The sequence below is a fragment of the Gymnoscopelus microlampas genome (assembly GCF_963454915.1).
Source record: "Gymnoscopelus microlampas genome assembly, chromosome: 5".
Lineage (NCBI taxonomy): Eukaryota > Metazoa > Chordata > Actinopteri > Myctophiformes > Myctophidae > Gymnoscopelus > Gymnoscopelus microlampas.
Genome location: NC_139942.1, coordinates 42322645 through 42336896, shown reverse-complemented (window position 1 = coordinate 42336896; position 14252 = coordinate 42322645). Strand labels below are relative to the sequence as shown.

Sequence of the window (14252 nt, the reverse complement as noted above, 5' to 3'; positions counted from 1 at the left end):
CTTAAAGAAAAAAATATATACAATTTAATTAAATATAGATCTTTTAGTTTTGCTCTCTTTCTCCTGTAGGCTACTATTGATCAAACAGCCTAAAGCCAGGCATACAGTACATTAGAGCAATATAAATAATTTCTGTATGAGGACTGGCCAGCTTACACAATTGTACTTGCCCATGGAATCACAACCTCCATGATTTCTCTCTCATTCTCTCTCTGGTTTCTCTCTAGCCAGCCCCTGGACAACATGAGTAACGTGACGCCCGAAGAGCCAGCCGCCCAGCGTATGTCCTCTGGGAGTGTGGAGACGCTGGCCTCCAGAACCCTGCAACCCACCTCCGATCCCTCTGCCTCCAAACGAGTATGCTTCTACAAAAGCGGGGACACCAAATTTGGCGGGCATCGCATGGTCATCACTGCCCGCACCTTCAAGACATTCGATGCCCTGTTGGATACTCTGTCCAAGAAAGTGCCTCTGCCATTTGGCGTAAGGACCATCACTACACCTCGTGGGACCCACCAACTCAAGTGTCTAGAGGATTTACGCGATGCGGGACTATATGTGTGTTCTGATCGGAGACGGGTCAAGGCTCTGAACCTGGACGAGGTCAATCGGCAACAGATACCATGGGATACCACCAGGTCTGACAGCGTGGGCCGACGGGGAAGGAAGGGACCCACATTTGGTCAGTTTGGCAGAAGGAATGAAGGCACCAGCAGGATTGGGAGAATCAATGCGAAGCAAGCGGCGCGTACACCAAAGAGGCTTGTAGTCATCAAGAACAAGGAACCCACCATCCAGCGAACAATTGTGTTGCAGAGAAGGACTGCGCCGACATTTGATGCCTTGTTGGATTACCTTTCCCAGACCATGCAGTTTCCTGTGCTGAAACTCTATTCTGCTGATGGCAGAAGAGTAAGTATGTCATATGTTAACTGACATGCTGATAAAAGGCCCAAACTGATCATAATGGAGTCATGTGGGATAATATCTGTTAAAAGTATAAACTATTAACTAGAAAATGTCTCGTTCGCTCTTCAATTTGTATGAAGAGTTTATTTAAAAGATCCCAGCTCTTCCTAACATTGCATGAACCACTTTCAATCTAGTGCCTGTATTTTGGACATATCATTGCATATATATATATATATATATATATATATATATATATATATATATATATATATATATATATATACAAATTAACTCAAATCTTTGCTTCTGGGCGTCCCTGGAACAAAACATTTTGAGATGGGGGTCGGTGGCCAAATACATATAATTTTGGGGGTCCTTGACATGGAAAGGTTTGAGAACCACTGATACAGAAATATAAGTTTTCCAGAAAACTGTTAGGATTTAGAAGACATTCGTAGAATCGGCCGCAGATCTTAATGGGTTAAGTGGTTAAACCATTAAAGTGTCCTTGAGCAAGACACCACACCTCCTAACCTAACTGTTAACTGCTCCTGACGAGGAGGTTGGTGCCTGGCATGGCTGCCACGACATAAAAACACTTTGAGTGGTCAGAACAGCAGACTAAAAAAGCCCAGTCTGTCTGTTTACAGAGATGTATTTAGTGTAAATTCAAATCAGAAATTAACAATACTGCTTTGTAATATCAGCAACAAAAAGTCATTGGCTATGCATTTTCTGTGAGTGTTTTGTTTTGGAACTAAATCAATCACGTACAGTATGCAATGTATCACTTCAAGTAGTAGTAGTAGTAGTAGTAGTAGTAACAACTGAGCTAATAGGTGTGATCAACGTATCTACCCCTTGGTGTGTCATCACTCCATAATCGCTCTGTCCATCCATCTGTCCCTCAGTGCAAACAAACAAGCATTTTGTTTGTGCATAATTATGCTTGTTCCCAGAGGGGGTGCTCACTATGTCGAGGTACATTCGTAAAACCATATAAGGGGGGCTTTTTTTCTTTTGTCCAGATTTAACCACTTAACCTATTTTATTACATTGTATGATGGTGAAAATAGAAAAAAAAGCTCTGAACACGTCACATTGTGAGGCATTGTAAGGCATTGTTAACTAAAGCAACACATTGTCAGCTTGTTGATCTGCTGTTTTCGCTATTTTTAAACATTTTGTAAAATAAAAAAAATGCTTCTTCTTAAAGAACAAAATTATACCTCCACTTTTTCTGGAGAAATATTGTTACGCCCCTGTTTTAATGCAATTTTCTTTAAAGACCCCCATTTTTATGAACAAGATACCTGTGCTTTTGAAGCCAAATATTCTTTGTCATAAGGAGTTAAATTGCTCTCAGAGTCAGTAGCCAACAGTAAACGTAGGATAAATAAATACATCTCATTTAAATCAACTAGTGACACCATTAACTTTGACTTGTTGACACCAATTTTCTTTTTCCGTCCATTTCAGGTTGACGGGCTTGCTGCACTAATCTTGTGCTCTGGCATCATCGTAGCAGCGGGCAGTGAACCCTTCAGATTAGGAAGCTACAACTTTAATAGAACGGGTCAGATGGCACAGTCAGTGAACTCAGAAGCTGCAGAGCCAATCAGGATGCAACCTCTAGCTCGTAAGTGTTAATTATTCAGTGCTACCTATATTTAAATGAATACGTATACTGTACAGACAATAATACAATGACTGATACTTACATGATTTGGGAGGTCTGAATGATGGTCTCTTTCATTAACCCCACTCTTTATCTCTCATTTCCTCCTTTCCTCTCATGGAAAAACATCATATCATACATCTGCAATTAAAGAGAAAACTAAATCTTCATCCAGTGGAAGAGCCTCAAGGAATTTTTCATTATCATCAGAAAGACACATTGTCAACCAGATCAACAAGTCTCTGAATGGAAGCACTGATGGTCACCAACATCATCACAACAGATCATTTGAAACCGAAGGCAACCCATGCCATAGATCCATTGATATGGACAACTCTGAACATTTTGGAACAGAGAACAGATGTAATTCTTGCATTGTTCCTCAAGACGACGACATTGAGAAGTCCTTCCGTGTGAACCAAGATGGGAGCATGACCGTGGAGATGAAAGTTCGTCTGACCATAAAGGAGGAAGAGATGCTCCACTGGACTACCACACTCAGCCGCCTCAGCCTTAGTCAGAGGACAGTTTGTGTCTCAAAGACTAGGTCAGGCAAAGGTTCCCGAGGCAAACGTTCCCCTGACTCACGCAATTCCATGGCTAAAGACAACCCTGGTATTAGTGAGGATGAAACCAAACAAGAGAACCATGCCACAATAATCGGGAAGGGTGTTGGCTTCATTGACAAGAGAGAATCTGAGAGCTTCAGTTCCACAGCTTCGGAAACACCCAAATCAAGTTTGCGGCGAAACCCAACTCCAGGTCCTCGACACATCAAAAAGAAAGCATCTGTAGAGAGTGTGAAGACGGTGACAGAGTCAGGGGTGGAAGCCAGCACACTGGGCCAGTATTCCTATACAGAGAGGACTGCTGATGGTGAGCTCACTGAGGGGTACTGTGTGGTCAGACAGAGCAGCAGCAGTAGGCCAGTCCCAAAGCCCCGCAAAACCACACCTGCTGGGGTTAGCAATAAAGGGTCTCACTCCTCAATCAGGTCGTCAGGGACAGCAGAGGTACTACAAAATGATGGAATGGAGGTTACAGAGACTGTGATGCACATTTATGAAAGGCAGGGTTGCTTTGACAGCTATTCTGCAAACAAGGAATACTCCAGTTCTACTCCAATCCCACAGAATAAACCGGCATCATGTGACTCAGGGCAACATTCATCTAGCAATGATTGTGATGTTGATTTTACCCGGCCATCATCCATTACTGACTCACCACACAAGCAGAAAGAAGAGATATTGTCTTTGTCATCTGAACCAAAGGCACTCACTGACAATGAGGCCCAGACTGTAGCAGACTCTCAAAATGAATCTCCACCTAAGGAAAAAAAATACAATGTTGTTCAACGTGAAAAGAAAAGGAAGACAGCAAAACCGACAGCAAAACCTACTGGGAAGCAAATGTCTCCTTCAATAACTAGTTCAGATAAAAAACAAAAGGAAAGCCTGGCACGGTCTTCAAAGAGTGGAAGAACATCAGAAAGTAATAGAAATGATCATAACGGTAAAGGAATAGAAAATGTTAAAACAAAGAAGAAATCAACTAGGGATGAAATGACACCAATAAAGAAACAGGTTGGATCGCGTAATGTTGAAAATCTGAAAGAGATGTCATCTAAGAGGCAACTGAATATGAGTCAAAGAACTGTTAGAGATAATGTACACAGTGTACATACGCATGAGAGTAGAACTGCAAGACTACCAACAAAGAAAAATGCATTGACAACCAAGCGAAAAACCATGAGTGAGAAAAGGATACTATCACCAAAACAAACATTAGAATTGAGCGAGAGTATTTCAATGCCGGCTTTCAATCCAACGCCTTCTGACCTCCACCAATATGTTGAAAATTGGCTGCAGAAAATCAAGCCAGATGCAATACCATACATGGAGGAGGCAGCCACAGAGCAGTCATCGAGTCCAAAGGTCGTTTTTCAGATAGGTGGTGGTGATTCTGAATCTGAGGACAAGAGCGAATGCCAAGCTAATATAGATGAACATAATTCTTCGCATGGACATGGTATCCCTACATCTACGTCTTTATCTGTACCTGTGTGCAGTGTAGCACCTACTACATCCACAGATGGGCTAAATAATAGACAGAGAGCAATGGGTGTATGTGCTTCCATGCCAACAGTCAGAATAGAACCTGTAGACAATGAGAGTCAACTGAGAACACTCAAATCTGCTGAATGCATTGGTCCAGTTGAGTATGACTCATCATCTTCCACATCCAACCTCTTAAGTCTGAAATCAAAGGTAGGACCTGTTCTGCAACAGATGTGTTCATCAATTCAGTGCATCAGAAGTGCCACTGAAATGGATGAATCATCCAAGTCCAGCAGTCTACCCAATTTCTCATCACAAGTGACCTCAGTGTTTGGCTCGTCCTCCAAAGTGTTCCTTTCATTTCTGTCAGTAATGACTCTGCGAGATACCTTAGCAGGTCCTATGTCAGAAGACACCAACTCAGATTCTGCAGTCACCTCAGAAGCCATGCTAATGCTGGAATCCTTGCAGAAAATTTCCACTATTGAAGATGAGGAGGAGCAGAGATCAAGTCTAACAGATCTCCAAAGCAGAACTTCCTTTAACCTTAGAGAACGCTGGAGGGATTTCCAAGTGTTGAGGGAGAGGCTTGAAAGCGAACCCATGTCTCCCAATTCTCAGAGTTTGCATTAGATGTTTCTGAAGGGGGCGACCATTTGAAGATCAACATTTGGTTATTGATGAGCTCATGGATGAGCTCAACATGCCCCAAGACCTTAGGGAGGAGATTACATCAACACTCCAGTACAATAGAAACTTCCACCCAGAGATAGAAAAAAGTACCATGCTAGAAAGAGAATCACATCATTCTGACTCAGGAGAAGAAATGGAGCAATTACCTAAAGCATGTAACAGCGAGAAAAAGGCTATGAGGGTAGAGGATACGGGTAGGAGATCAAAGAGAGAACCAAGAAAAAGGAGAACGAGGTTATGGAAGAGGATGTGAAGGACAGCGAGGAGGACAGGCAGGAAGAAGGCAATCATGAGGTAAAAGTACATGGGAAAACTGAGGAAATGGATGTGAGTGACAGGGAGGAAAAAGAGGAGTCAGATGAGCGCGAAGAGGATGAGGAGGAGGAAGAGGGGGATTAGTGCACATGGAGGAAAAGGGAGGGAAAGAGAACTATGAGCAGACGGATGAGGAGGAGGAGGAAAAAGGATATTCAGGAAGTTGAGGAAGTTGCAGAGGAAAAGGAGGAGGAAGCAGAGGAGGAGGATACTGGGGAGGAGGATGACGAAGTGGGAGGGGAAAAGGCAGTTGCCGGAAGTGACAAGGAAGCGGGAGATGAGAGAGCAAGGGATGACAATGTGGTGGTGGAGGACGAGAGTGGGGAAGAAGAGAAGATGGAGGAGGGCGAGGTTGAGACAGACAAAAATACAGAGGAGGAGGGGGAGGGGGAAGAAGAAGGGGAAGATGAGAATGTAGAAGAATGCAGGGGGGGTGAAGTGGAAGAGAGTGGTAAGGAGGAGGAGGGAAACAGAGAGGAGGAAGTAGAAGCAACAAGAGTGGAGGATGATGAGGGAGAGGAGCAAGAGGAAGAGGTTGGGGGGGAAGAGCAGGCTGAGGAAGCAAGGGAAGGAGGACAGGACAGCTTGTCCGACGATGCGGCTGAGGAAGAGAGAGGGTCGAAGGACGAACAGAACGAGGAAGAGCAACATTTCAGCGAAGACACTAATGCTGACGCAGATGGTACTGCCAATAGTGATATTAGCGAAAGGCTGTTGGACGAAGCCTGTTATTTACATATGCAGAGTAGGTGGGAGGAGTACCAAGAAAACAAGAACACAAATGTACAGAGTGTCCTCTGTCGATACAGAGGACCCTCTGTATCGCCAGAAAATGAGAAAGAAGATGACATGGGTCATGGTTCAGACACCATGAACGAAGAAAGAACTGATGAAGGGGAGGGAGAGGTGGACGAGGATGGAAGCTGCAACCCACCCCACCCAGTTGAAATATCACAAGAATTGCTAGACTTTGTTAATTCTGCCCTGCAATCTTCATCCCTGATATTCACATATGATGCTCGCGGGAACATTAGGATAGAGCAGGATAAAGCTCAGGTAGTGCACACAAAACAATTTATAATTCCCAAAAGCAGAGGTGATAACCTGTACGGCCTAAAGCGACTTCCAAGCCCAAATACAGATTTAGATTCAGATTTATCTGATTATAGGCCGGAGACTCCATACAGCGGTGTATACGACAAAACTCAAGGATCTTCAGATGTTTTCTCTGTTAATTCAGAGAGTCAGTCTCCAAACTACACAGGTGCAAGGCATATGAGTGATAAACCCAATAGGAGAACTAACATGGAGCGCACCAACTCAAAATTATCACAAGGAAATATATCAGAAAGGCCCACATTAAAAAGTGGGGGGAGCTCCAACTCAAAATTGTCACATGGAAATATATCAGAAAAGCTCTCATTAAAAAGTGGGGGACGCCCCAACTCAAAATTGTCACATGGAAATATATCAGAAAGGCTCTCATTAAAAAGTGGGGGACGCTCCAACTCAAAATTGTCACATGGAAATATATCAGAAAGGCTCTCATTAAAAAGTGGGGGGAGCTCCAACTCTAAATTATCACAAGGAAATATATCAGAAAGCCCCACATTAAAAAGTGGGGGGAGCTCCAACTCCAAATTATCACAAGGAAATATATCAGAAACCCCCACGTTAAAAAGTGGGGGGAGCCCCAACTCAAAATCATCGCAAGGAAACATATCGGAAATGCTCTCATTTAAAAGTGGGGGGAGCTCCAACTCCAAATTATCACAAGGAAATATATCAGAAAGCCCCACGTTAAAAAGTGGGGGGAGCTCCAACTCAAAATTATCACAAGGAAATATATCAGAAAGGCCCACATTAAAAAGTGGGGGGAGGTTCTCCACTTATGACTCAGGGACAAAAGCATTAGGGGATGATCTGTCTAATTACAGCTCAGCAAGCTCATTAAAGGCATACATGGAGCCTTCAAAAGAGCCTGCTTTGGTCTCCACGGAGGCGGACTCAAATGACGGGGTTCTAATTGATCAAGGTAGGTGGCTCCTCAAGGAAAACCACCTTATACGAAATTCTCCTCCGATCTCCAGTGACAATCTGGGAATGTATGGAAATGTAGATACAACATCTATAGATTCATGTCAGGAGAACACCGGCGAGGTAGATGATTCAGCACAGCACAGACCCCTTGACGTCATATCTTCATCAGAGCTCGAAGACATGGCAAAGCCTCAAACTCCTAAGTGTGCCTATTACAATATGCCACATGGGAGTGACTCAGACCCCTTTTTGGATGATGTCAGTGTCAAAAGTAGGAACGGAGACACACGCGGTAGCAAAACAAAGGGTGTCAGGGTCTCACCCACCATTGACACCAGTAAAACCTGGCCAAAGAAAAATAGCAGTCTTTCTTCATTTACATCAGTGGAGTTTAAGCTGTCAGACAGCAGAGTGCATCCTGAGGGGGAGTCCTCTGCTGTGACACAGGCTGCCAGGCCCTCTAGTGTTGCAGATAGAGTACTCCAAGCACAAGACTCCATGGAAGCACTCAGGTGTGGACGATACTGTCCTATATTATAAAGCTTGGAGCAATAGCTGTGAGGAACACAAACTGGAACTGGGTGATACTGTATATGTATGTTTATATGCATATGTATATGCACATGTACACACGTGTGCGCACCGTGCACACGCGCACACACGCATGCACGCACGCACGCACCATGCTCCTTGTAAGATTCCTTGGGTGTGAATCTGACTCTTGTCTCTCCTCTCTCTTGCCCTTGTTTTCTTGTCTCTCGACCGTGGCCTCAGAGTTAGTTGAAAAACTACCCCCTCACTCTGGGAGTCATGGTGGAGAGTATGTTGATTCATTTTACGATAAACAGGGTGTACGCAAAGATGATTTTAAACTCTCCCCTGTGTCAACAGATGAGGTGTTTAAAAAATTGAGCGCACTCCAACAACACAGAGCCACAGGTCCCGACAACATCCCCGCTAAATTTCTAAAAGACTCAGCCGCCTCCATTGCCCCAATCATTACCCACATAATAAACCTCTCCATCATACAGGGACGGGTCCCTAACGACTTCAAAAAAGCAAGAGTGACCCCTCTGTACAAAAAAGGAAACCAATTAGACCCTGGCAACTACCGCCCTATTTCTATTCTTAGCTCCATCTCGAAAGTCATGGAAAAAATAGTCTATGAACAGGTTGATAAGTACCTTGCCGAAAAAAATCTAATTTACGAATTCCAATCTGGTTTCAGAACAAACCACTCCACTGACACATGCCTTCTCTATTTGAACGACTCTATCAAACAAGATGTCGACAAGGGCAAATATTGCGGCATGGTCATGCTGGACCTCCAGAAGGCTTTTGACACCGTTAATCACCCAATTATGATCAATAAGCTCAAAGCAATAGGCTTTGATGACACGTCGGTGAACTGGATGAGATCCTACCTGGAGGGGAGGGAGCAAGTGGTGGAAGTAAACGGCACCCAGTCCCCTCCTCTCCCAGTGACTTGTGGTGTTCCTCAAGGAAGCATACTAGGACCACTACTGTTCCTGATATATGTGAATGATATGTCCTCAGCTTGCGACTGCAAACTGTTCCTGTTCGCAGATGACTCGGCTCTGCTGGTCTCGGACAGGGACAGGCTGCAGGTTGAGAAAACTCTCAGCACTGAACTCAACAAGATCTGCATCTGGCTCTCCGACAACAAACTCTCATTACACCTGGGTAAAACTGAATCCATCCTCTTTGGGTCCAACCCTAACCTTAGAAAGGCTGAGAGTTTCACGATCAAAGTGGGTGAAAATGTTATCACAAGAAAGGAGGAAATTACCTACCTGGGTTCCATCTTGGAGGCAAACCTCTCAGGTGACAAAAACGCTGAAAAGACGATCAAAAAGGTCCACAAAATAACACGGAGGATGTGGAGGCTTGTTCGTAAAGTCAGTAAGAATACTCTGAAGATTCTTATAGGGGCCCTCATACAAGGTCATTATGATTATGCATGCACTTCATGGTATCACAACACCTCCAAGGCCCTAAAAACAAGGCTCCAAACATCCCAAAACAAACTTGTAAGGCTACTTCTTGGCCTCAATTACAAAACCCATCTAACCCCTGATCATTTTGCTAGGCTTGGATGGCTTAGGGTTGAGGACAGAGTACAGCAACTTGCTATGGGCCTGGTCTTCAAGATACACCACAACATTGGGATCCCCCTGTATTTGTCAAAATACTTCCAAAATGTTAATCAAGTCCATGATCATAACACCAGAGGCAGCTCCACAAACCATGTTCAACCCAGATTTGGCACAACAAAGGGAATGAACTCTTTCTCATGCTATTCATCTAAAATGTGGAATGCCCTACCAAAAGGAGTAAAGGAGTGCAAAACCCTACTCACTTTCAAAAATGCCCTAAAGATACACCTTCAGGAGGCTGCAATTCAAAAATGGCCCCTGTCCAAGTCCTAACCTACCCCATGTCCTAACCTAACCCCCCCCCCCCCCCCCCTCTCTTTCTTTTTTGTACATATTTTTCACCCTTCATACCAGTAACCTGTAAACTGATTGTATGACATTCTGTATAGTAGTGTGTATATCTGTCTGTCTCTTATATGTCAACATGATTTGTGTGCATGGGGATCTCATCTTAAACAAGCTACGTGCTTAACTGAGCTATCCAGTTTAGTAGACCTTGTATTGCGAATTTGTACTTCCATGTACTGTTATGTACTGTCATGTACTGTTCTCATGTCTTACTAAATAAAGTACATCAATCAATCAATCAATCAATCAATCTACACTGAAATACACACATATCTGAAATAAAGCATACAAATGCCAAAGAATACATCTTTAAAAGAAAACGTTGTGCCTTTATTTTACACTGGTATACTATACGGAAAACTCTAGGGACAGTAATTCTTTTTTGTCTTTTTTGTTGGTTCACATGGTTTATTTGACATACTTTGACTAAATGTTGTCACTGACCTGTTATTTTGTTAAAATATTGACAATAAAGAATAACTTAAAATGTGTATAATGCTTACATGGTGGATTGTACATACTGTAGTACACTATGATTTACAGATTTCATAAGGAATGTATTTATGTTGAAAATAACATCATGCGAATGTGATAAATTAACATACTGTGCAGTAGGGGTACATAAAATGCACCATCATAAATCTACATACTCTGCCAAAGAAAGTACTTAATTCTTCAAGAATGTGCAGTTGTAAATTCATTGTGTTCATTGTTTTGTAATACAGTTAGGTTCTTCACAAAGAAAAGTTTGTCAACTGTGAATTAATGATTGTACAAATATGAAAACAGATGAGCTAATGGGGGGAAAAACTTCCATTTAAAGGCAGCTTCAGTCAAAATATTATTTACGGCTGTAAAAATGTACCACAATTGAATAAACTACATGTTTAATTTCTTCGCACTGACCAATTCATTATTCATTATTTACAATTCATTTTACATTGGTTTCTAATCATATTTTCATCTTCACCTGATATTTTCATCATGATGGGGGACAATTATCTCAGCACATTTAGTGACTGCACCTTTCAACAGAACATGATAAACGTCTTTGTAAGCTTACAAGTGTGGTGAAAACTAGCACATTTTGGTAGTGAATGTTGAAAACCCAGACATTTTAATGTTTATAGATATTTGTCGTGACTTGTTCCGATATACCGATACCAGTATCGGAAAAGCTGCCGATACTGCTTTAAATGCTGGTATCGGTATAGGCGAGTATGCCAGTCTATGCCAATCCGATACCACGTAATTTATCACAGGATATTTTATTTACAGTCATATTTTGAATGCTTCAGTTGATGTTGCACGACTGGTTTAAACTCTTACTCCACTATTTACATCATAATTTTAACAACTTGTAGCTGCACTTTAACAATTATTAATGGAATTTTGATTTATTCCTAGATCAGCGGTTCTCAAACCTTTTAATCTCAAGGACCCCCATAACTCTGAGAATGTACAAATGGAACGAAATGGACCCTTATGGGTCCATTTGTACACTCTCCGAGTTACATACCTGTAAGGGTCCATTTGGAACGTCCCTGAACTCCACTTAGAGAACCACAGTCCTAGATTTGTTTAGATTACACACGGGTATCGGACCGGTACTTGGTATCAACCAATACACAAGTTGTGGTCATCGGAATCGGTATCGGGAAGGAAAAAAACTGGCATCGGTACATCACTGATGCAAAGAAGAGGGAGGCATTGTAAGACATTTCCCAGGGTTTCATCAGCTGTTGGCATCAGCTGTTGCTGTATGTTCTCTTCTTTTCCAAAACAGAGACCATTGAGACCTATACTTCAACACTGATCGATGCTTCGGCCACTATAAATAATTATATAAATACTTGTAATTATAATAATTATGTATTTTTTTATTTTCAAAGTATTATAATAGCTTGATGTACGTAATATATATATATATATATATATATATATATATATATATATATATATATATATATATATATATATATATATATATATATATATATATATATATATATATATATATATATATATATATATATTCTTTGATACATTTTAGCCCAGGTGGTCTCTCACACTTCAGAATCAGACCAAAGGGACACCCCCAACACCACACCCAAAGGATCAAGGGCTCCTGAAATGCCTGACTCTGAGATAGATCACACCTTCACAAAAGACAGCATTCTGCATTCTGTATGACTCTGCTGTGGGAGAGGTACCAACATGCATGGTATATGATGATTTGTGACGCTTTTGTTGTCTGCTTTGCCAGATTCTTGTCTATTTCATCCTGAATGCATACATTTCCAAAGAACAAGTTTGAAGACTGGAAGCAACACATTTCAGCTGGTGACCTCCCAACATGTCTCCATTTCTAGAAACCATACTGAGGTGCATTGGATTAAATAGTAAGGCATTCTAGATAAAGTCAGATTAAACAAGTAATTTGCATTCATGAACAACAATTGTGTCATTTTCTCCACTTGCTAATGTATTCAACATTTTTATAAAATGTCTTTAAATTAATAATATATTCTTATTTCATTGCCCTCTCTCACATTAGCAAAACACAATAAAGATTGTATTAGTCTAATTTCAATTATGAAATCTAACAATATATAAAGCTCCTGTTCAGAAATACAGAAAAGACCTCACCTGTGTTGGAAAGCATTTGTTCTAAGAATAATATACTAGCTACTCAAACAAGACAAAGAAGAACAAACACTATGGACCATCAGCTGTTGACCCTTTAACCTTGCTTGTCCTGTTGGCCGTAATTTCAACAAGTGAGTATAACACGATCGCTTGTGATGACCAACAACCAAACAAAACTTTTACAAAATTTACATTAACAGGTAACAGGTTAAAAGATGTAAAAAAAGAAAAAGAAAATCAATGCCATTATCATGTATAATAATGCTTCTATTCATGTTAATGAAAGGTTCCTGAGAGAATGATCCCAGAACAATGGCAGATCAACAATGTAAAACATTATTGGCATGGATTTATAGGATGAGGTTAAATTATTCTTCAAATGTAGGTGTTCTGTCCAGGGGAAACGGTTATGTGAAATAAAATGGCGCGTGACTTACCTTTTCAGATCCAATTTGCCAACAACCAAACATGGCAGTGTTGCTTCAGCTGCTGGCAGTTTAGCATAGACTATATATAAGGGGTCCTGGAGAAACAGAAGGCACAGGCCAGGGTAACAGCTTGCTCCAGTTGAAAGGCAATTGCTTCTCCACCACACAGAAGAAAAGAGTTCAGTAAGGTTTCATTTATTTTACTGTGACTTAGTCTTAAATGTTTTCATTAATGTTGCAACTTTATTTCTCCAAAATCTCAGTAACTGCAAAGAAGGCATTATAAAATGTTAAGCATGGCATGTGTCAAAGCTGCTGTAACACTCAGATGAGAAAGGTTTTATGTAGATCCAAAAGTTAAAAAACAGCTCCTTTCTTCTCAGGTAGGCCTACTTCTTGAGCAGCTACATCTATTCGTTTCCTGTCAAGGGTGAGTGATACTTACTCTTGTTTTGATTACGGAGAGCAGTTAACATTCATTATTTTACATTGGAAATGAAATTAGGCTGACTTTTCCATTCCTGTGTTAATGTAGCTTAGCTTGGTTGCATGCAATGTTGGATATCGATGAACTAATGAAGAAACTTGTATGGATTAAAGCAAAATAAAATCTCAGGACTGAAACATTTTCAGTCCTAATGTGCGATTTGTGAAACAGCGTGAAAGGAGCCCCCCCCCACAATAGCGCTTAATAAACACAATATGTAAAATTATGATGTTTTAGTATTATTGTTCCTGCTGTTCTACATATCAACCAGGTGAAGAAATTACAGATTGAGGCTATAACCTTTGCTGTTATGGAATAGCCGAGACCATTAGGGTTTTTATGGAAGATGCTTCTGAACATATTGCTAGTTTGACCACTTCAAATGCTCTAATCTTGTTTTTTCCCCCCCGAAAATAGCCGATCTACACGTTTGTAGATCAGCTATTTTCGCTGCACAACATGTTTTCA

General features: G+C 41.3%; 1 protein-coding gene across 1 annotated transcript; it reads left to right on the top strand.

Annotated features, from left to right (window-relative positions):
- Nucleotides 1–243: 243 nt before the first annotated feature.
- LOC311045113 (uncharacterized protein) lies at nucleotides 244–8235 on the top strand (the record flags this gene model as incomplete). Its single annotated transcript, XM_084056923.1, has 6 exons — nucleotides 244–912; nucleotides 2392–2551; nucleotides 2744–3749; nucleotides 5781–6006; nucleotides 6118–6711; nucleotides 7657–8235. 6 exons carry the CDS (start codon nucleotides 244–246, stop codon nucleotides 8233–8235), a joined length of 3234 nt encoding a protein of 1077 aa, XP_083913049.1.
- Between the last annotated feature and the right edge of the window lie 6017 nt (nucleotides 8236–14252).